Here is a 23,619-nt window from a genome sequence, read left to right as displayed (position 1 = left end):
TTATTGTCATTATACATATGTACAACGAAATTGTAAGAGACAACTCTAGTGGTGCGTAGTGCAAACAGTTTAAAGAAGAAGAAAGAAAAGAGTAAATATATATACAGAATAAAAACAGGCATGTCACCAACCAAGAAACAGTAGAGATAAGTATATATTGCGCTTTGACCCTGGCTGAACACTATGAATATATGTTAAATATATGTCCTTTGTAAGGTATTGTCATTGCAGTGTGTTCAGTACCCATATTGCACTTGGATAGAACGTAGAACATAATGAGCGTAAATATCGTGTTGATTTACAGATGTATTCATTATTATTATATATTACCCCTCTATCTCGTACTAAATTAAAAAATTATTTAGTTTCCTGGTGTGTCCACACATACCGCGCTATGTTTCTTTTAAAACTCTTCTTCCTCGCTTGTTGTAACGTCCATCAACATCCTTTTTTTTTTTTTGTCATGTGACTCCAGTTGCAGAAAAAGATCTTTCCATTGCAGTTTTGCGTGACATACCATTTGCACAAAAAACACCTCTTACCAGTGCAAAAACTTTTAATCAAAAAACAAGAGTTTGGGCGAAGTTGTTGTTTTTCCATTAGGTACATTTTTATGCGCAAGTTCATGCAATTTGAGGGTCAATGGAAAAGCGACTAGTGACAGCAACAGTTCCAATGAGGCAACAATCTGAGGTCCAATGTGGTCTCCAGGGTCTGTAAGGTCCACCTCTGCATGAACAGTGAGTGTGCCTGCTTTGTTAGGTACCATGAAATAATGGTACTAATGTAAGTAATGATGTTCAAAGGGAGAATGTGGATGTGGACAGGGGTCTGGAGCTGCTTCTAATGTTCTAAAATACATGTTCATTTGTTCATTTATCTATCTATTTATTTATTTAGAACATCAAAAGAAACAAAAAAAAAATCAAAGCAAAATAAGACAAAAGCAAAATAACATTTAAATGAACAGAATCTATCTTCAAGTACATGTCTGAATGTGCATGGTCGAAGAGGAGTGTTTTTCTTGTATTTTCTATATTTTACTTTTTTTTTTTTTTTTTTTGCCACTTATGGATAAGGAACCACATATGGTAACTTCATTAACCTTGATTTTCTAATTTTCTACAAAACAATAAAATAGTTTTTTTTTTTAATTCACAAAAGTAATAAAGTCTTGTTATGTTCTCTAATAACACACTAAGGTTAAAATTTTGAATTTTAGAGTATTTCTATGAGTGAACTATAAAGGGTTAAAGTGTTGATGATTCTGAAAATGCTTACAAAGTCAGAACGAGGCTGAAACAGAGGTGGTCAGTGTCTAAACATCCAGGGGTAGATATGAGACATGAGTAGTTCAGGGACATCTGTATATTAGAGAATCACAAGGCACTCATGTAGAACCATATGAGGGTCTGTTAGGTACCATGAAGTAATGGTACTAATGTAAGTAATGATGTTCAAAGGGAGAATGTGGATGTGGACAGGTGTCTGGGTCAGAACATTAGAACAACATATTCCTAGCACCTTGCATGTGTTTTTCTTGTATTTTTTTTTTTTTAATATTTAGTACTTTTTTGCCACTTATGGGTAAGGAACCAAATATGGTAACTTCATTAACCTTGATTTTCCTACATAATAATAAAAACATTTTGGAAAATAATAAAGGTCTTATGGTCTTCAATAACACACTAAGGTTGACTTTTTTAATTTTAGAATATTTCTATAAGTAAACTATAAAGAGTTAATGTGTTGATGATTCTGAAAATGCTTACAAAGTCAGAACGAGGCTGAAACAGAGGTGGTCAGTGTCTAAAAGTCCAGGGGCAGATATGAGACATGAGTAGTTCAGGGACATCTGTATATTAGAAAATCAAAAGGCATTCATGTAGAACCATATGAGGCTCTGTTAGGTACCATGAAGTAATGGTACTAATGTAAGTAATGATGTTCAAAGGGAGAATGTGGATGTGGACAGGTGTCTGGATCAGAACATTAGAACAGCATATTCCTAGCACCTTGCATGTGTTTTTCTTGTATTTTTTATATTTACTACTTTTTTTTTTTTTTTTTTTTTTTTAGTTTTAGAGTATTTCTATAAGTGAACTACAAAAAGGTTAATGTGTTGATGATTCTGAAAATGCTAACAAAGTCAAAAAGAGGCTGAAACAGTGGTGCTCAGTGTCTGAAAGTCCAGGGGCAGATATGAGACATGAGTAGTTCAGGAACATCTGTATATTAGAGAATCAAAAGGCACTCATGTAGAACCATATGAGGCTCTTTTAGGTACCAGTAAGTAATGATGTTCAAAGGGATAATGTGGATGTTGACAGGTGTCTGGATCAGAACATTAGAACAACATATTCCTAGCACCTTGCATGTGTTTTTTCTTGTATTTTTTTTATATTTACTACTTTTTTGCCACTTATGGGTAAGGAACCAAATATGGTAACTTCATTAACCTTGATTTTCCAACATAATAATAAAACATTTTGGAAAAATAATAAAATCTTATGTTCTCCAATAACACACTAAGGTTGAAATTCAGACTTTCAGAGTATTTCTATGAGTGACCTATAAAGGGTTAATGCATAACCTCAGTGTCAGTGTGTGTTTTCAGCTGTAAGAGTGTACACAAAACCTATGAATACTGTATAATTGGCTGATACAGGGTCTCGGTGTGAGTTGAATTTGAGGGCATCCCTATACGACACACAGTGGATGCCTGTAATAGGCTCACTCTTTACTCCCCCTAATGGCTTTCCTATTATTAAATAGTATCTGTGGTATTTGTAAGCTGCAATTAGACCAACACCAAACTTAATATACTACTTTACCTGTTGTGCTCTGTGGTATTTGTGCCCATACAATGAAATAATTATTTTCATACCTGTGGAGACGGGTAGGGATTTTCAGACGCTCAATAGCTGAAAATTCAGTTTACAACCTGCCAGTTAAATCTTCATCTTCACCACCCCCTGGCTTCTACACAAGAGTTGATGAGCAAAAAACATCATTTTTATTCATTATCCCACCATCCTCTGTGTACGGGGATACTTGGGGGAAATACAGGCTTGACTGTGTGTGTGTGCACATGTTTATGTATTTGTGTTCTAAGCACCTCCAGAGTGTATTGAATGTAATTACTGCAGCTGGAACGACTCAGAAAAAACAGTGCTAACACATCATTCACTTCAGTTAAGAGCAAATCATGCTCCTCGTCTCTGTTTGTCATTAAATACCATCTGTTTCCTGTCTTTAAAAGAGAGGAAAAAAACCAGTCTACTTTAATCAATGAAGTCATTCCAATCATTTTTTATTGTTATATTAGAAAAAATTTACCACTTCTATCCTATTGTCTATATCAGACTAAGTAGAGCCACATAACAGATACAAATAGTGTCTTAAAAGGACAAAATACTTCAGTTAGCAAAGGGGTGCCTCTAAAAACAGGACCTGGGGGCTAAAAATTCGAACCAGATGCAGACTAATGTTATGAAGCAGGTTTGGAAGCACTTTGGGTTTATTTTAATAATAAATATTTACTGAGATAAAAGAGAAACTATTTTTCAGATAAATCACATTTTTATATGTTTTTATATTTTATAGACAAAAATCTGCATGTAACACAGTAAAAAGGACATGAAAATCACACGCTACTATTTTTTTGAATATCTTTTTATTCACTCACAGGTGCATTTTGGGAATCAAACTAATTATGCAAGGCATAGTGTTTCACAAAAATAACTGCTGTTGCAAAATCACTCATGATTTATACGTGTTGAAATGGACAGGTTCTGCATGTAACATGAGTGGACACGATGGGTTAAAGGTGAAACCTAGAATGAGACTGAGATTCATGAAAAACCCGCATGTCTGGATTAGAAAAACCACTAGGACCATAAAATTTAACACAGTGCCTTTATTTATAAAACCATTTCAAGCCATGTTTTCAAAATAAAATGCACTGACACCTAGGTAGCTTTTCATGTCCCAATTTTGGTCATATTTTTGACCCCAGTATTTGATTAAAAATGCATTAATTTTGGGATGGCTCAGAGCAAGAGTATACTTTTTTGTATTTATCTGAGGTCATCATTAGGTACATCCCAGGGGGAATTATGTCTAAATTTCTCTTTTATTATTGGGTCTAAAAAGCTGGAAAAGTACCAGATACCAGAATAAACCCAGTTTCATAGAAGCACCCAAAGAAAAAAGTAAATTGTGAGAATTTTACACTCAGTCAACGAAAACTTTGAGACTATATTTTTCGACATAATTTTTATTTTGAAACCCTAAACTGGAATTTTTTCATATGAATCATTTGTTTAGGATATTGGCATACAGAAACAAAAATCTAAAGTTTCAAGAATAATTTCAAAATAAAAAACTTAACAAAAGAAAGTGGCACCTGCCAAACACAAAGTCACAACAGTCAATACCAGATGTAGTGGTCCTGGTCGGGAGTTGCGGTCCATGGTCGACAGAGCCTGTGGTGTTGTGGCGTTCAACCAGGTTTGTGATTGTGGGTTGGGAACAGCCCATACATAGGCCTGGCTATATCACTGTAGCTCAAACCGGCCTCCACCATACCCAGTGCCTGGAGACACTGTTCACATGATAGACGTGGCATGATGCGGTTCACTGGACTAACAATGGTGGCCTTTTTTGGGCCTTTATATAGGCCTTCAAAACCAATCCTCAAACTGTGCAGATACCCACCGAGTATTGCTCAATGTGTATTTGGTCCACTTTTGCAAAAAGACCAACCCATGTGCAATGAACCGTGACAACATGACAGCTCATCATTATCTCAACTACCCGAGCACTGAGTCATCAATAAATCCACAATGAATAATTACAACCCCCCTACAAGTAGAAATATGCAGACATTTCTACCTCAAAGTTTCTACTGACTGTCAGTATACATTTGAAATCTTGCATTTTTCAGTGACCACAACTAGCCATGGCCTTCAAGGGTGGAAAACTGTCGCTCATTTGATTCCCCAGATCGGGAGTTAAATTGTTGGCCAATGTGCCCTTGAGCAAGGCACTTAACCTCCCAGTTGCTCCCCAGGCTCCAAACATAGTGGCCCCTTTGCTCCTAGTCTGCATTGAGTGGTATGTTGCTGCATGTTCAGACAGTGATGGGTAAAAGTAAAGGGTCAATATCAGTGTTTGTGTGTGTGTTGCACATCCAATATACTGACAAGTAAAGATTTAACACTCGAAAGCACATGTCAGATCAGTAAATCAAAACCTCAATAAGAACCAAACAACTGCCAAAATAAAGGAAATACTTGAGGAGATGAAAGACACAAAACCAATTGATGGCAGGTGTTTGTAGTCCCTTGGGAAATCAAGCTGTTAACATGCTTTAATGAGTAAGTAATCTGGTTACTGTAACACTTAATGGTCTATTTTGTTACAGCTACAGTGGCTTTAAGTGGAGAGTTCATAGATTTGTGACGGTAGAGAAGTAGTGATTGCTCCTGTACACATGGGAAGTTCAGGCATGGGAACACACTCTGTAGTATAATGAAAAGTACGTGGTTGTGGAAAACTGGACTGAATGAACCATTTACAGCTGCACCAGACTCCCTCAACACTGAACACAAGTCAAGTGTAATATACAGATGAATTCTAGGTGTACATTTGGGGGGGTTGAGGAAGACATCACTGTTCACACTGCAGAGGAGTTTTATAATAGAAGCACAGGGTGAAACTGCTGCACTTGCAATTTCATTGTTTGTACCAAAAAGTAACACCACCATCTGCTGGTCATTACTTTTCATTACATCATATTGTGCAGTTGGAGCAGTGGCTGGTCAACAAAGCCCATAATCCTACTACATTTTCAAAAGTATATGACATTAACTTTACACCTTCAGCCCTGACAGCACTTTTTGGAGTGATTCCCCCAAACATTTATATTTTTAAATGTTATTCAAATGCTATTGCATTTGCTTCTCTACTAGCACAACGTCTTATACTTTTGAGGTGGAAGCAGGACGCCCCTCCCTCACATGATCAGTGGATTGCAGACGTTGAGGTTTTTACATATGGAGAAGATGAGATGTACGTTAGCAGGATCAAGTGCAAAATTCTGTAAAGCATGGCAGCCTTTTCTAAAATTCACAGAAACTTATAGAATGAGCAATATATCATGACTTTAACACCAAATTACTACTCATCACCTGGATAACTGTAGCTATGGTACATATTTTATTTCTTTCATTGTTTTTTTTGTTTTGTTTTGTTGTTTTTTGTTTATATACACTACCAGGCAAAAGTTTGGACTCACCTTCTTATTTAAATGACATGAGATGGACCACAGATGGCCAACAAGTGCTCAGCATCATTTGGAACTCCTTCCAGACTTTTGGAAAACATTTCAGGTGATTACCTCATGAAGCTCATCGAGAGAATGCCAAGAATGCACAAAGCAGTAATAAAAGCGAAATGTGGCTATTTTGAAGGATCTAAAATATAAAACATGCTTTGAGTTTTGTCGCACCTTTTTAAACTACATAATTCCATATGTGTTCATTCATAGTTTTGATGCCTTCAGTGAGAATCTACAATGGAAATAGTCATAAAAATAAAGAAAAACCAGGTGAGTCCAAACTTTTGCCTGGTAGTACATATATACAGGGTGGGGAAGCAAAATTTACAATATTTTGAGGCAGGGATTGAAAGACACTGTATGACCAATTAGTTTATTGAAAGTCATGAGAATTTATTTGCCACAAGAAAATTTACATAATAGAAAATGTTTTTATTCTATGTGTCCTCCTTCTTTCTCAATAACTGCCTTCACACGCTTCCTGGAACTTGCGCAAGTGTTCCTCAAATATTCGGGTGACAGCTTCTCCCATTCTTCTTTAATAGTATCTTCCAGACTTTCTCGTAATAGTTTTGCTCATAGTCATTCTCTTCTTTCCATTATAAACAGTCTTTATGGACACTCCAACTATTTTTGAAATCTCCTTTGGTGTGACGAGTGCATTCAGCAAATCACACACTCTTTGACGTTTGCTTTCCTGATTACTCATATGGGCAAAAGTTTCTGAAAAGGTATGGATAATAGTGTTAGGTATGATTATGACATCAATATATGTTTGGTTTCAAGACAATTGACGTAGTGCCTGCTGAGAAAAAACAACTAAATATTCATTGTAAATTTTGCTTCCCCACCCTGTTTGTATGTATGTGTGTGTGTATATATATGTGTGTGTGTATGTATATATATATATATATATATATATATATATATATATATAAAATATAAAATTGCTATCTATTCAATCTTGTTTTATGTATGTATTTCTGCTTTTGCTATGTTTTCACATCTAGACTTTGTATGAATGCTATATGCCTCCTGTTCATAATCCCGATGTCTTTTGGTAGACATATTTACATGTTTATGATTATATTTGAGTTGTGGGTGGGGACTTATGTTTAAAAAGACAGTAGAAATGTACACATTGTATGATGCAACCATGTTATGCTGTTGAAAATCCACAAATAAAATTATTTTTTTAAAAAAAAGGACATAATCCATTTTATGTTTATGTACAGTCGTGAAAAAAAATTTATAGACCAGGGACTGTCAAGCTGTACAATCTAAAGAGGCATTTTTGACTCGAAAAAGAAGAAAAAATATGACCGGAGCCATTAAAAAAATATTTAAACTCATCTACATTTTACCATGAGGGGGCTGTTCTTTTGTAGCCTATTTGTGATTAGTTTGTTATTTCATTATTTAACTTTGTATTTCCACTACAATAGTGCAATGTTTGGTGCATTTAGGAAATTATACAACTACAATAAAGAAAACATTCAAGATTTGTACAATTTTTTAATGATGTACATTATTTCCGAACAAAATTACATTGTGTATTAGATAAAAAGCTCAACTTTCATGTGTATGGGCTGACTTTTAAACAGACAAACTACTAATAAATGCAAACTGAGTACCCTGTATGAAGTTTGGCAAGAAAATAATGTAGTATAATATGCTGTCAAAAAAAATTTTTTTTCTGTGTATAGCCTGCACATTTTTGCAGATGAACAATGTTAGAATTACTTTAGGCCTATAACAGTGTTAAAAAGTAATGGTTCATTCAGTTCATTTCCAAATGCTCCTTATGTTTTTTTGTTTTTTTTGTTTTTATCAAGGAGAGCCATAGAGAGAGGCTAAAGAGCCACATTTGGCCCAGGGGTCATAGGTTGCAGACCCCTGGATGAGACCATCAAAAGTCATTAAAAACAGTGGTTATGCAATCAAGTATTAACTCCTGTGTGTATCATGTGACTAAATAAGACAGAAAAGAAAACATGGAACTCCTAAAAGCCCTGTTTTTGTCAGTACAATGCCATAGATATTGATGTAAGAACTGAAGTGATTTTGGTTATTGTCAAGAAAACTATGGAAAATGGCTAGATATCAGCTCTGAAATTAAACTGTTAGGAGCTATTTTTGTTGTTATCATTATATTTGTCCAAACAAACGTACCTTTAGTTGTACCAGGCATTAAAATGAACAAGAAACTGAAGAAAACAAATGATGATCTAATAATTGTTCCGCGACTGTATGCTCATGTCAAACCTGCAAAAACAACAAAGCTAAAGGTGGTCTCAGACTTTTGCATAGTACAGTGCATATAATTTGTAAATATAGTAATGAAGCTAAAAAAAATCTCCAAGAGGAATATACAGAAAATTCTAATAGACAAATATTTGTTTATCATTGCATTTCAAGCAGTACTATTGTACATATTAATCCTGCTGTGAAAGGAGTTCAGTAAAATGGACGGATGCTAATTTCTATGGCAATATTTTAGAATGTTCAGATCATATGTTTGTAGTAGTTTTAGTCCTTTTTAGTAAGGGTTAGATATAAAAGCACTGTTTTTGTCAGTACAAACCATAGATATTGATGCAAGAACTTAAGTGATTTTGGTTATTATCAAGAAAACATGGAAAATGGATAAATGTCAGCTCTGAAATTAAACTCTAATGAGCTATTTTTATTGTTATCATTATATTTGTCCAAACAAATGCACCTTTAGTTATACCAGGTATTAAAATGAACAAGAAATAGAAGAAAACAAGGGTGGTCTAATAATTTTTCCTCAACTGTATGCTCATGTCAAACCTGCAAAAACAACAAAGCTAAAGGTGGCCTCAGACTTTTGCATATAATTTGTAAATATAGTAATGAAGCTAAAAAATCTCTAAGAGGAATATACAGAAAATTCTAATAGATAAATATTTTTTTATCATTGCATTTCAAGCAGTACTATTGTACATATTAATCCTGCTGTGAAAGGAGTTCAGTAAAAATGGATGGATGCTCATTTCTATGGCAATTTTTTAGACGGTTCAGATCATATGTTAGTAGTAGTTTTAGTTCTTTTTAGTAAGGGTTAGATATAAAAGCACTGTTTTTGTCAGTACAATGCCATAGATATTGATGTAAGAACTTAAGTGATTTTGGTTATTATCAAGAAAACTATGGAAAATGGATAGATATCAGCTCTGAAATTAAACTCTTATGAGCTATTTTTGTTGTTATTATTATATTTATCCAAACAAATGTACCTTTAGTTGTACCAGGCATTAAAATGAACAAGAAATTGACAAAAAAACAAGGGTGGTCTAATCATTTTTTCCGCAACTGCAGTTTGTGGATATGAATATCACTTCATATCACTTCATCACTTGTGGTTTGATTTTATTTATATAGTAACATATAACACAACTATCCCTAGGCACTATAAAGTCAACATCCTAAAATTTTAGAGAGGAAAAGCTCAACATTTCCCCAGAGATCAAGCAGTGTGAGGGGAGAAATGGAAGAAAAGGTCTCGGGGTGGCCAGTTTGGGTGAGTGGAAAAAAATAAACACAGCAGCAAACACAAACCAAGGAACCTCACCCCAGAAACGTACATCTCTTAACACAGTTTCTTGTAGAAGCTGTATTGACCTATTTATTACTGACATACATTATATCAGTACTGGTAATAAGCAAGTTAAATAAATAAAAAAATACAGAGAATACATGAAGTATTAGTTTTTGGCGCGTGTATTCCATTGAAAGCTTTACTTTGCAGTGCTATAAAGTAAACCATTAAGTAAAGCTTAATTCACATATGAACAGTCCTTTAATAGAGTGGTGTTAAGAATATAAATACACAGTCAGCAAGGTAAGGGGGTGTGGTCTGTTTCAGGACGACAACCTCTGGAATCCAAGGAACTACTGAATGGATTTTATTTATTTATTCATTTATTTATTTTTTTGTTTTTCAATGGTCAGTCATATTTTATTACATTTTGTCGGAGTTTTAAACTGTTTTCCATTGGTTTCTGTTAACTAGTCTATAAATCTATATGTTATCTGTGTCTTATTGGCAGAAAATGTTTTGCCATTGTGTAATTGATGATGTAATGGTTGTGCAGTGATCGTTGTGATGTGCTTTTTTGATGTTTTTTTTTTTTTTTTTTTTGTATGGATGTTAATGTGATTGTGATCTTGAACACCAAAACTTATGGTAACGTTTTATCAAATCAACAAATGAGGGAACTTTTTTTTTTTTTTTCCAAGAATGGCGTTTGTCTCTTCTGTAGAATCTTTACCAAGTTGTTCAGTCACTTATATTGTTATTTTTTTCCTTTAATTTGTCACTATTTATAGACTTCTGCTGCATATATGCCTTTTTTTTCATAGTACCAGAAAATATAACTTTATTATCTCTGAGCTTTTGACCCATATAGAGCAGGATTAGAAAAACATCATGTTGATTTTGTTTGTTTCTTACTACATTATGTGACTTTTTTTTTGGTTTGTTTTTTTTATTCCTGTCAGAGGAAATGGAAAAACAACATCTGACACAACAGTAGACATCACTTAACTCCAGAGCTGTTGTCATTTTTTTCCCTGTTAGAACATGAAAGAACATAATACAGGCACTTAAATCATTTTAAATCTTATATATTTATTTCTTTATTTAGAAGTATTTCTCTGTCTTTAACATACAAGCCCGTTGTACAAGGAATATTACAGAGAGGTACAGTTTTTTTTTTTTTACATTTTACTCTGTCAAATACTAGACTCATAATAGACTCAGATGGGTATTCAAAGAAGGGAGATGTTACCCTTACAGCTTACGCCAGTGTTGGATTCGCCACACGTTATCCCCACAAATATCAAAAGTAGTATTTAAGGGCACATGACACAGTCCACAACTTGTCAAATCACACATGTACTGTACCACCCACTAAAGCTGAATAATCACATCTTTAGGGAACATTCGGCATTTCTCAGTCATTCACTGCTCGATCCCATAATATCTCTCCAACAGAATCACAGAAATATTAGTCCATGCATACATAAGTATACTATACTGTGTATATATGGTAAAAAATATAGCATTTGGAATAAATACTTAATATAATAATTTTTAGAGCAAACTGTCAGACAATATTGATATACTTTTCACAATACTGTATGTACATGTATTTGGCTGGATTTACAGGAACAGATAAAATTCTATCTTTAACCCTATGTGAAACAGATCGGATTTCAGCTCTTTGGTGTTCAGCCATTTATGAAACCTTATTACATCTGGGTTCACACTGGATTAAACATATGGATGTGTTTACCTTTTAAGACTTTTAATATACAGGCACAGAAGACCGGATGTACCAGATTACTTTTCACAGCGCAGATCTGATCATCATTTGTCTGTCTGAAATGTGGGAAGCTACACTATACATATATTTTTTTGTCCCTTCAGTATATAAAAATAGCCCGAAAATGATCAGATGTTCTGGAAAGAGTTAGAGTTGTCTGATTTTTGTTGTAAATGCAGCCACTTTGTTGAGTAAACTGGTGCTACTTTGTGACTCGACAAAGAAAAATAATCTGATCACAAGCTACTGTTGGAGACGCCTCTTGCAGCCAGTGTGTATAGAACTGTATAAATAAGATACTTAATATAATAAGTCGATCTTCATGTCGGTCTACATTGTCCCATAATAGCACCCATATTAATAAATTATAGGAATGAGAGCGTACTGGCGCAGGATCAGTGGTCAAGTCACGTCTGCATTTCAGAAAAAAGGCTTTTAAATTCTGACAGTTCACAAGGCAGCGCTATAATTACATTTATAGACTGTATTAGAACTGTTTAGACTGAAGCAAAGTAGTACATTTGGAATAAAATAATAAGACACTGTCTGTTTGATTCATTATTACTAAACAAATGCGTCTCCAGAATCTGTTTTGAGCGAATTGTTTTCCCGAAAGCAACAAAAAGTGACTTATTTTATTGTTTAATTGCAAAGTGGATCTTTGTATTTGACCACACAAATGGCAGTTGTTAAAATTGAGTGGTATTTCCCTTTAAATTTCACCTTCACTGACCCCAGCGAACTATTTCCAATTTATATAAGAGTCTGTTTTAGTTGATGAGCATGTTCTTATCTTACTCCACCTGTCATCTTTTTCTATGCATAAAAATCACTTCTTCCTCTTAACTCAGGGGTGTCAAACTCATTTTCTTTCAGGGGCAACATTCAGACCGAATTTGATCTCCAGAGGGCCGGACCAGTCAAATAATAGCATAAATAGCCTATAAATAATGACCACTCCAAATTTTTTATATGCAAAAAATAACAGTAAATTATGAAATCATTTACATTTTGCAAACTATCCAAACAAAAAAGATGTGAATAACCTGAAAAAACTGAAATTTCTGTAGAAAAATAAGAAGAAATAAGATTTTTTTTTTTTTTGGTCAATATTATACCACAACTTATGATGTATACATGTGCATTGCAGATCAGATTTACCAAGACTCGGAACAGGCAGAATATTGTTAAAATTACACTTATTTTTCTTTAGACATTTCAGGTTGTTCATATTTGTTCAGGTTATTGACGTTTTATTATTAAAGGATATCAGAGTTTAATGTTCTTTGCAATAAATCAAAGAGAAGAAATTGGAGTTGCCATTATTTATAGGTATGATGTCATATTATTTTTTTCACATTAAACCAAGAAGAACATTTGGAGTCATTATTTCTAGGTTATTATACTGTTATTTTTGAGTTTGACGCCCTTGACTGTTAATATCTTCTGCACTTTGCAAAGCCATCCTGGATCGGAACCTTTGGCGGGCCGGTTTTGGCCCCTGGGCAGCATGTTTGACTCCTGTGCCTTAACTAATGGAAATCTGCTGAGGTCATTGGAGTGGAAAGTGTTGTCGTTGTTGTTGTTTTTGTACTGTAAACATTTTTATCTGAGTAGTACTTGCTTGTATCCTGCTTTAGGATACTTTAGCAATATGGGTGTTGAGGATACTTGGTAAACAGGGCAAATATGTCAAACACATCCAACCACTTCCATGTAAGTTAGTCTTCTGATTAAGGCTTAAAAGTAAAGTCAAGAAAGTGAATCAACCTGCCTCATTTCTGACTGACAAGGTAGTATTCAATTAATATTGCTTATTCGTGGACTGTCATAAACACCTAAAAAGTTACTTTCTGGGATATCTGGAAACAGTTGGTGATATATGGAAATCTGATCTTCATATTAAAGTATCTTAAGTCACACATTGTTAAAATATCCAGACTCCTTTTCCGTTGAAGTTGTTTATCTCTGTTAGTCCCATAGTCCATGCTGTTATAATTACTTGCTACATTATTATTTTTTGGAATGTATCACAGCCAGCCTGACATTCATTGTGCATTTTGTAGCAGTTGCATACATGATTTTGTTTGGAACAAGCAGGCGACAAGACATACATTAGACTGGAATTGGAGGACGGAGACAGACAGGAGGAGAAAGATGTTAATCATGAGAACATACAGTATTACAACATACTGTTTTAGTACTACAGGGCAGCCAGCAGGGGGAGTAACTGTATATCGGCATGCAGCACCTTCCACACATACAATCTTCCTTTTAGAAGACTTTCTATTTTGTGGTTATATTCTAGCTATAAAAATCATTTCTTACATCCAATGGAAACATTTCAACATTTCCCACTTCACAGATGATGTGAAAAACATGACGGCTATGGTAAAAACAATCCAGTGAATAATGTCAAATGTCCACTAGGCGATGTGAAATTTGACCATTAATCGCAGTATATCATCTAATGTTCTAATTCTCACTTTTGGACATGTATATAGTGCCTTCTTGACACTGATATTGTAGAGGATTATTTACACAAACACAATAAAAAAAGTGCAGTAGAAAATACAGTTTGTGTTTTTATACGGTATATGGTTCAAATCTACATACACTACGTTCTAAATAATGGCTTATGTTCAATTATGAAAAGACCGATGCCAATGTCATTAAAGAAAAATAGAAATAATGTCATATTTAATATATTTGCAAGGTAGATCATGTGCTTAGTATTTTGCTTGAAGAGCTAGTTGATGATAAACAGCAGCAGTTCATCAGAGCATCTCTCCATCCACTTGCCAGACTCTACATCCCTCTTCATATTCTCACTCCATATTCACACTCTACTGAAGATCCCGTCAATCACACTTTGTCCCTATGGAGATTTTTTTTTTTTCCCGTTGATCCAACGAGCCCGCTTGTTTGTGTGTCCACTGAGTGGTTGATGCAGCATATCCATAAACATGCACGGGGCATGTTGGCAGAGACGTGGAAGAAAAAATATGGGCGTACATCGTTGGACGCTCCAGAGGTTTGCACGTGACTTTCCATTTGTGTTTCAGGCTAAACAGAGCATATCTATCTTTTTCCACTGGTCTCACAGAGTAAATCCTGTAGAGTGTTGTTTCAGCCTTTTCCCTGTATGTTGATGGGAAATGGTTTCTTGGAAATGGGAGGGTTGGTGTTGGCCGGCTTTAGCGGTGGCAGAAGACAACAGGATCGGCCTGGCTCAGAGGAGGTCTGTGGTAGACGGGGGTTCTGAAGATGCATGGCTCTTCAGAACTTCAACTATGTCCTGGTGGGAGGCTCCCTCTGCCACCGACAAGGCCGTCTGTCCATTCTGAGGGGAACAGACAGAGAAAACATCAGTCTATACCAAACAAACCATATCATTGCAGTGACTACTGTTATCCTGAGAGTGGCAGTGTTGTGTTAGATTATGGATATTACTCCTGAAACTGACTATTAAGATACATTTATGAACGCTGCACCTGCCTTGAAACTACCTCAAAAACAATTCCTCCAACAATATTACAACCAAAGTTCTTGGAATACAAAAGGCCCAAAATCATTCATCACACAGAATATTATTCTCAAATTGCCCATTGAAATTCTCCAATAACACCCACTGATAAGCCATTCCCATCGAGCATAAATATAATAAGCCAGTGTTGAATTATACACAAGGGGAGGTTTTGTAGGATGTTACAAAATTAAAGTGTAATAAGTGTTCCAAGGCACACAAGACATGACTTATCAGTAAGAACAAACACAGAAGGACTATCTCCGAGCCTAGAGGGAGATGTGTTATTTTATAGCAGGAGGTTGGCTGAATGGGAGCACCCCCCTCTGCTGCTGCCACAGCACCAACCATCACACATACATGAACACCTAGAGGTGTTGTTGTAGAACACTCTAACCATAACTGCAGCATTTCTAGTTCTACTGTTTAACCAGTTATCCATCCCTTGCTTTCACAATTGTCTTTATATAACTATGTATAAAAGTGAAGGGTAAATAGACCTATAATGGAAGCAAACTCTGACTAATATAACCACATTTCATATCATATTATACTATTACCAAATGCCATATTGCATGTTATACTTAGAGTCAGTTTCACTGCATTCTATATACTATGACCAAATGTGTCCAAAATGAATACCAATGGAGTACATAGTATAACTTCACTACTCTGCCCCAAGATGACATTGGTCACCAGAAAAAAAGCCTGGGGAAAGCACTGAAACACCTAAGGGAACATTTATGGATATATTGTAAAACACCTGAATACCTTTCCATAATGTTGATTTTCCAAGGGCAAACACAGGCTTACGACTACAACTGTTTGATAAAGCCTTAGAAACGACCTGAAAAAACTCCCTACTTTTAAAAGGAGATGGGCTCTAGTTGTTGATTACCTCAGTTAGGGGTTTTTTGGTTAGTTTTTTTCTCTTCTCTTCCCATTGATATATTATTGTATATGTACATATAGGTTTCATCACAACTGTAATATGTCTAAATGTGGACAATGTAGTAGTATGTATGATAGGAATGTACATTTATACATTTATCTTTACACCAAAATCCTGAGGAATGTACATTTGTACACATGGAAGATATATACATGAAAGACAGCATTTAGTTTTTTTTAGTTTTTTCTCTTATAATTTTATGATGAAATCTCATACATATATATATCTATATAAGGTGAAAGATACTCTCAAAGTAATCTTATGTACTGTTAATTGCCTGTCTTTTGTTGATAATGGCACTAAAGTAAAACAAAAAAAGAAACAGCCTGAAACACTTTGAGTCACTTTACAGAAATACACAAAATCTGACCCAAAATGTCCATTTTTAGAGCACATTTTACAGCAGCTTGAGCTTAATGAGCCTGCATTCATAGTGTGTCACAGCTTTGGATATTTGCAGGTATTAACCTGCTTACAAGTGCACTATAATTACTGAGCTAATTTTAATATTTGGCAAAACATCTACTACACATATTAAAATCTATCTAATTTACACAAAACACATTTACAATGCAAAGCAAATGATTCATTATGTGTTTGATGTGTTACATGACACTAGTATTGTACAAACTGGAAAGAATAATTTCAGGTTAGGTGACACGGTGGTGCAGTGGTTAGCACTTGTGCCTCACAGCAGGAAGGTTCAGGGTTCGATTCCAATACCAGTCGACGAGGGTGGGACCTTTCTGTGTGGAGTTTGCATGTTTTCCCCTTTGTCTGCGTGGGTTCTCTCCGGATACGCCGGCTTCCTCCCACCATCCAAAGACATGCACTGATAGGTTAATTGGTTAATCTAAATTGCCCATAGGTGTGACTGTGAGAGTAACTGTTTGTCTCTATATGTTCAGCCCTGCGATGAACTGGTGAAATGTCCAGGGTGTACCCCACCTTCGCCTGTAAATAGCTGGGATAGGCTCCAAGCAACCCCCGTGACCCTAGTGAGGATGAAGCGGGTTCAGAAAATGAATCAATAATTTTAGGTTAAATGCCGATATCTATGACTTTTTGTACAGCCTACACATTTATTTGGATGAAAAAAGACACCATTAAGCTAAATCTGTATACTCTAAATGTGCATCTGCCATTGTGGATAACATTCTTACTAACCTGCCTTTAGAAAAACAAATCTCTGTAAAATTATAGCACTTGCATCCTAGTATAGCTTGAGATGGGGTATGTGGTTGAAACTGACGCCTCAGTTAAGGCTCCCAGCTGTAAATTTTCCCTGCTGACTTAACAAACAACGTGCTTCACAAAAAGTGACATTGTTTGCGACTTCCTGCATCATTTCCCGCAGTGTGCCCTCTGTTTCCAATTTATTTGTCTCAACAATGACTATATATTGGATATTACAACATACAAGAGCAGACAAGGCAAGCTGTCTACTGACCTTGTCTCATGGGAGGACAGATGTCTCCGAACAGTGTGAGCGATCTGTACTGTGTGTTTTCTTTAACAACCTGTTAACTGCAATATCTCATTTCCTCCGTTTGGGATGTGTGCTCATCGCTGCCACTAAATATAGAGTATGATCGTGTGTTGTCATGGATTCACAAAGCAAATTACCTACCAGAGACACATGGTTGATTTGTAGGTTTTAAGGAGGTCTTTATAGCCTCATATTTGTCTTCTACGTAGTTAAGCAACATTCAGATCAACTGTGGACTGAAGATATTTTAAGAAGTGGGCTAAGGTTTGAGGAAACAGGAGGTGAAATTCTGGCTGTTCAAGGTTGATTTCTGATCCTTGCACCACCTTGTGATTGCAACATACTGAGGAGACAACTCACCCACAGGACTACACATCAAAACATCAGTGAAGCAACACAATTCAGAACAGGTTGTGTTGTGCAGCAGCAGCAGCAGTGGCCCAAAATAAATGCTGCAATTTACATGCATTTACAAGTAAAGGTAAAGGTACTCGTCTGTAAAGGATTGATAATTAAAAACAATGTTGAACTTTTAGAGGACATCAACATAATCTCATGAGTTTTTCAGTTCCGCAAAGAGGGAAACTTTCACGCCATACCTTATCTTTAAGGCTGGTGTCACAGCGACCTGTCTCTAGCAGCAGACGGGTGATGTGTGTGTGTCCGTGTTCGCTGGCACACATCAGGGCTGTGGAGCCCTCACGGTCCTGAGCATTTACATCAGCACCACAGCTCAGCAGCAGCTTCACCATGGCAACGCGGCCATGGCTCACCGCAAGCATGAGTGCGGTCTGGCCTGCCTAGAGGGAATGAGAAATATAGCACATCTGAATTAAACAGTGAGAGGACACGAAGATGCACACAAATATATGAGGCGACGCGAAGATGCAGACAAATATATAAGGAGACATGCAGATGCAGAGACACATATGAGGAGACATGCAGAGTCAGAGGAAGATGAGGGAAAGTGAAGATATGATATAAATGTTTAAAGTGCTGATAACTAGAGATCTATGAATATGGGTTACAACTGCAATTAACACAGACTTACACAAATATGCAAGATGCTATTAATGTGCTTCTACAAAACAAAACAAAAAAAAAGCCTAAACCACACTTTTAAGTTCCTGTGACCTGAAGCTGTAAAACTTCCTTAGTCTGAAATCATTCTTTCTAATCGTGCTTGGTGTCTTAAAACGATGGCCTTGCTATTTAGAATTTAAAAATGGCTGATTCTATGTTTATTACTTTGAAGTTCACCTCAGGGAGCCCTTATGAATGCCCTATCAGTTATCTAAAATCCTTAACAAACATATATCAACCACGCTCCAAACTTAAAATTTTCAGAGCGCAAAGAATTGCCGATACTACGTCACCAACTGAGGCTGTGGAAAAAGATATAGAAAAGAACCAGAAACACTACTGGGAGTATGTTAATGCCTCAGAAATGACTTAAAATAAAACCATATAGGCTACAAAATGCAAAAAAAAAAAAAAACCTCTACAAGAATATACACAATGATTTTTAAAGATACAAATGTGCATAAACTACATTTTTAAGTTCCTGTGACCTGAAGCTGTAAAATTTCCTTAGTCTGAAATCATACTTTCTAATCATGCTTGGTGTCTTAAAATGATGGCCTTGCTGTTTAAAATTTTAAAAACAGCTGATTCTATGTGTATTACTTTGAAGTTCACCTCAGGGAGCACTTATGAATGCCCTATCAGTTATCTAAAATACTTAACAAATGTATATCAACCCTGCTCCAAACTTAAAATTTTCAGAGCACAAAGAATCGCCGATACTACACCAATTGAGGCTGTGGAAAAAGATATAGAAAAGAACCAGAAACACTACTGGGAGTATGTTAATGCCTCAGAAATGATATAAAACAAAACCATATAGGCTACGAAATGCAAAAAAAAAAAAAAAAAACCCTCTACAAGAATATGCACAATGATTTTTAAAGATACAAAAGTGCATAAGTTGCTGTGACCTGCAGCTGTGAAGTTGCCTTAGTGTAAAATCATTTTTTATATCATTTTTGGTTGGTATCCAAAAAAAAAAAAAAGATGGCCTTGGTGTTCAGAACATAAAACTGCTGATATTAGGTGTATTACTGCAAAGTTGTGTTTGCAACGGTGACGTGCTTTACATACAATTAGATATAATGCATAACAGAAAACTTTGACCAACCATTTTGCAGAGCCCAGAGGTAGTCGAGAGTACCTGTCTCGAGCGTGCATTGACGTCTCCGAGCCTCAAGAGTTGCTGGGCCACCTCGAGATCATCAGGACTGTCAGCAGCTGTCAGTGCAGCCAGCATCACTGGTGTGTAGCCAGCTTTGTTAACATTATCTGTCTCGCACAAACCTGCACACAAAATGATTTATTACTGTCTTATAACGCAAAAATATAATGTATGAATCATTTTTGCGAGTGTTAGAGTCTTACCGGTATCCAATAGCAGTTTGACCACAGCAAAGTTCGAATGCGACACACTGTAATGGAGCGCCATATTCCCATTTCCGTCTGTTAGATTAACAACGTATGGCAGCAGGGTGGGCGTGGTCAAACCCACCTGTCGGAGGTACAATCTGACGGTATCGGCCTGAGAGTCTTTTTGACTTGAGACTCTAAACCATTCCTGATAGAGCACCACCAAAACCTGGCGCTAAGAACAGAGGAAGAGGGGAAAAGGTATAAATGAAAAAGCTGCCAGTGGCTCCATTTTTTTTCTTTTATTGCTCCCTAAACATCCATTTTATAGTTTGGGCTGTTGAGCGGCTTGCATTTTCAGCCTGAAGAACATCACCGTAAACCAAACTACTTCACATTATTCTCCTTATTGAAGTCATAGCTTGGAAAGAACATGAGCAAAGAATATGAAGCATTTTCCCTGTGAAAGCATCATTTTTTTATTAGTAGTTCAGAAATGTGCTTTTTCTGAAATGAGCGTATCATTTTTCTAGTTAAAAATAACAAATGTAACTCGAAAAGCACTTGGAGAACGCAGACCTCCACCAAGGTAGACCCCCCCCCCATCACCACCAAAATGTATTCATTTGTTCCTTGTGTCAGTATCAACATCTCCTGACAATTTCATCCAAATCCGTCCATAACTTTTTGAGTTATCTTGCTAACAAACAAACCCAGAAGAAAACATAACCTCCACAGTTCTTTGGTAACAAAAGGTGACAAAAGCACAAATTTGATGTGTATAAACAATCTTTAAAGGTGGGGTAGGAGATGCTGGAAAAGCGGTTTGAACTAGCTACATTTTGAAAAGACACAATTCAAAAGTCCAAACCCCTTTCTTCAGACTCCACCTCCCTCCGAAACCACGCCTCCAGAGTACCGGAATGCGCACTGCTTGTTCCCGAGGGTTTACGAGCGCTGTGCAGCATCAATTCCAAGCCTCTGGGAACGCGCAATTCATGCATGAAGAGGGGTCAGCGCAGAGGGGGGATGGGGGGAGGGACAAATGGCAGTTGAGTTTGATAGACATATCACCATTCAATCATATCGATGGGCCGGTTAAAATGATTGGGTGGTGTTTTTTCAGTCCTGTCCCTTCCACAGGTCAGGGTACGATTTGTTGGGGGGGGATGGCGGGGATCAACCCCCCCTCTGGTTTTTACATCCCTACTTCTGCTCAATGAATTTCATCTTCGGGGGGGACAACCTACCAATTGAAAATACAGTCTGGTTGTGGCAGTTTTCTTCCACCTATATGTTACATTACTGGCACTAACGTTCACCTGAACCAAACTGTCAGCAGTCTCAGAATTTGCCAACATCTGAATGCACTGGAGCGCCGTAAAGGGGGGGTAAATATGAAAAATTACTGGGGCCCAGCATTTGTGTGTCCAGTGGATACAGGTTAGAAGTTGCGAAAATTTCATGTAAGAACCACTCCGCTCATCTGGGGAATGTTGTCTGGTGGTCCCCAGACCTTGTACAAGACAATCCAGGCTCTTTTCATGGGTCGTTCCATGTTGGTGGAACGTTCTACTGAGGACTACGACAACAGAGGCGTCCCTGCCTATCTTCAAGAAGCTCCTGAAGACCCAGCTCTTCCGAGAGGACCTCCTGTCCTAGCACTTTCAGACATTCCATTTTAAATATATTAATAAGGTTTTTTCCCAGGATTATCTCTGGACCTGCTGCAGTGGTCCTGCCTCTCTCCTGCCTTCATCATCATCACTCACTTATCCTCAACTGCCTCCATGTGTCTCCCCCTACTCCCCCCTTCTCCCCCTCTCCCCCAGTCTCTATCTCTATCACTCTCTCTTTTTCTCTGTCTTTACCCTCTCTCTTTAACCCCAACTGGTCAAGGCAGACGTCCATCCTCCAGGAGTCTGGGTCTGCTCCAGGTTTCTGCTGTTAAAGGGAAGTTTTTCCTCGCCACTGTCACCAGTCACAAGTGTTTGCTCCTGGAGGATTCTGTTGGGTTTCTGTAAATTGGCTTAGAGTCTGGTTTTGACCAACTCTATATATAAAGTGTCATGAGATAACTTTTTGTTGTGATCTGGCGCTATTATAAATAAAATTTGATTGATTGAGTGATTTGATTGGTTTTCCCCTGTAAGTCGCTTTGGAAAAAAGCATCTGCCAAATGCATAAATGTAAATGTAAGAAGAACAGAACCCGGGAGTTGGATGTTGAAAGTATGTAAAGTTTAACTTTCGTTTCACGCCAGTGTTAATTTCATTAGTTGTGGACCGCACGCCCATGTATATAACTGCCCCCCCAACACAAAAAAATAATCCCCCCTCTGTTTTTTTCACTCTGCCACAGGTAATTAAAATGTTTTATTTTTGTGTTTGAGCATTTGATTAATTGGTTGCAATCGGGGTGTGAAGGGGATTTTAAGCAATATAGTAAAAAATGGTCCAGGAAAACATCTCCTTCCCACCTTTAACATGGACATTGAATCAAATCTGTGATCATTTCATTATGTAAAAGATTTCATTTCCACAGCTAATGTTCTTACCATTTCTTTATCCGGGGATGAAACCTCTTCCATGCGGTCCTTCACATAGAGGCAGGCATCTATAAACCCTTTGTCAACTTGCTGCCTGTGAACAAAAAAAAAAGAAAACAAGACATATCCAGAATGGGTTAAGAAGATTGCTGCTTACTCATTTGTCTTTTCAATTTCCTTGTGTGAGGGGCTTTACGAAAACCAATCTGTTAAAACAAAAACCTCATGTGAGCCTCACACTATACTTCACATCTGCTCTTTCCATTGAAGTCTTCGCTTCTTGAAGGATTAATGTGGAAATACCATCAAGTCTGGGTAACACATGGCCGAGAGACGACCACTTTGACTTTTGGGTAAATTCTGCCCGAGTTGAAAACAAAAGTTAAAAGATGCGTTGAAGGGGGACTGCGGAGCTCACGCATTATTTGGCGATTTGACACAGTTGATAGTACCACTTTATCCTGATGCGCTGTCTGAGTGCCATCCACCAGCAGGTCTCATCCATCATACGCAGTCATCATGTACATCTCAAGCTGACAGGAACATGCTCTCACTGTGCTCATGCTGTAACGCACACATGTTCAAGTACCTACACATGAACAGACAGGTGCTGAGTGATGGATTAATATAAGTACTGCTTTCTCCCTGAGGCCCCATCTACGGTCTGGCCCACTGGCCCTCAGCCCTGTCCACATACCTGAGACAGATAAGTAATCATTCGGTGACTGAGAGCACAAACACCGCTGCTTTTTTGCTTTTTGTCTCAGACCCCTGGCACTTAAAAGAAGTGTGTGTGCGAGTGAATGTGTTTGTGCGGCTGCCTGAGACCTCTATTATAACGAGAGCAGAAGTGTGTAAGTGCAATGCGTGTGCAGTTTTGTCTTCTACTGTAATAAATGTGAAGTGCATGTTCTTTTACTGTGAATATCTTCGACAGCAGAGGCTTACAGTGTATGTGTGTGACCATTCTG

The 23,619-nt window shown here is 36.9% G+C and overlaps 1 protein-coding gene across 3 annotated transcripts in view; it reads right to left on the bottom strand.

Annotated features, from left to right (window-relative positions):
• Positions 1 to 13,675: 13,675 nt before the first annotated feature.
• The window catches only part of kank4 (KN motif and ankyrin repeat domains 4), a 115,624-nt gene continuing 105,680 nt past the window's right edge, over positions 13,676 to 23,619 (bottom strand). For 2 of the 3 annotated variants that reach the window (XM_030132184.1, XM_030132183.1), the window contains exons 6-10: positions 22,658 to 22,742; positions 20,116 to 20,335; positions 19,859 to 20,034; positions 18,261 to 18,461; positions 13,676 to 15,037 (exon numbers count right to left, since the gene is read on the bottom strand). In XM_030132184.1, the coding sequence (XP_029988044.1) occupies positions 14,927 to 15,037; positions 18,261 to 18,461; positions 19,859 to 20,034; positions 20,116 to 20,335; positions 22,658 to 22,742 (793 nt within the window). In that variant the 3' untranslated portion in view covers positions 13,676 to 14,926. The remainder of the gene's footprint in view (positions 15,038 to 18,260; positions 18,462 to 19,858; positions 20,035 to 20,115; positions 20,336 to 22,657; positions 22,743 to 23,619) is intronic. The other variant, XM_030132185.1, reaches the window with a different exon arrangement.

The sequence above is a fragment of the Sphaeramia orbicularis genome, chromosome 4, assembly GCF_902148855.1.
Source record: "Sphaeramia orbicularis chromosome 4, fSphaOr1.1, whole genome shotgun sequence".
Classification (NCBI taxonomy): domain Eukaryota; kingdom Metazoa; phylum Chordata; class Actinopteri; order Kurtiformes; family Apogonidae; genus Sphaeramia; species Sphaeramia orbicularis.
Note: the sequence above shows the minus strand (reverse complement) of the source record. Positions and strands in the feature narration are given on the sequence as shown.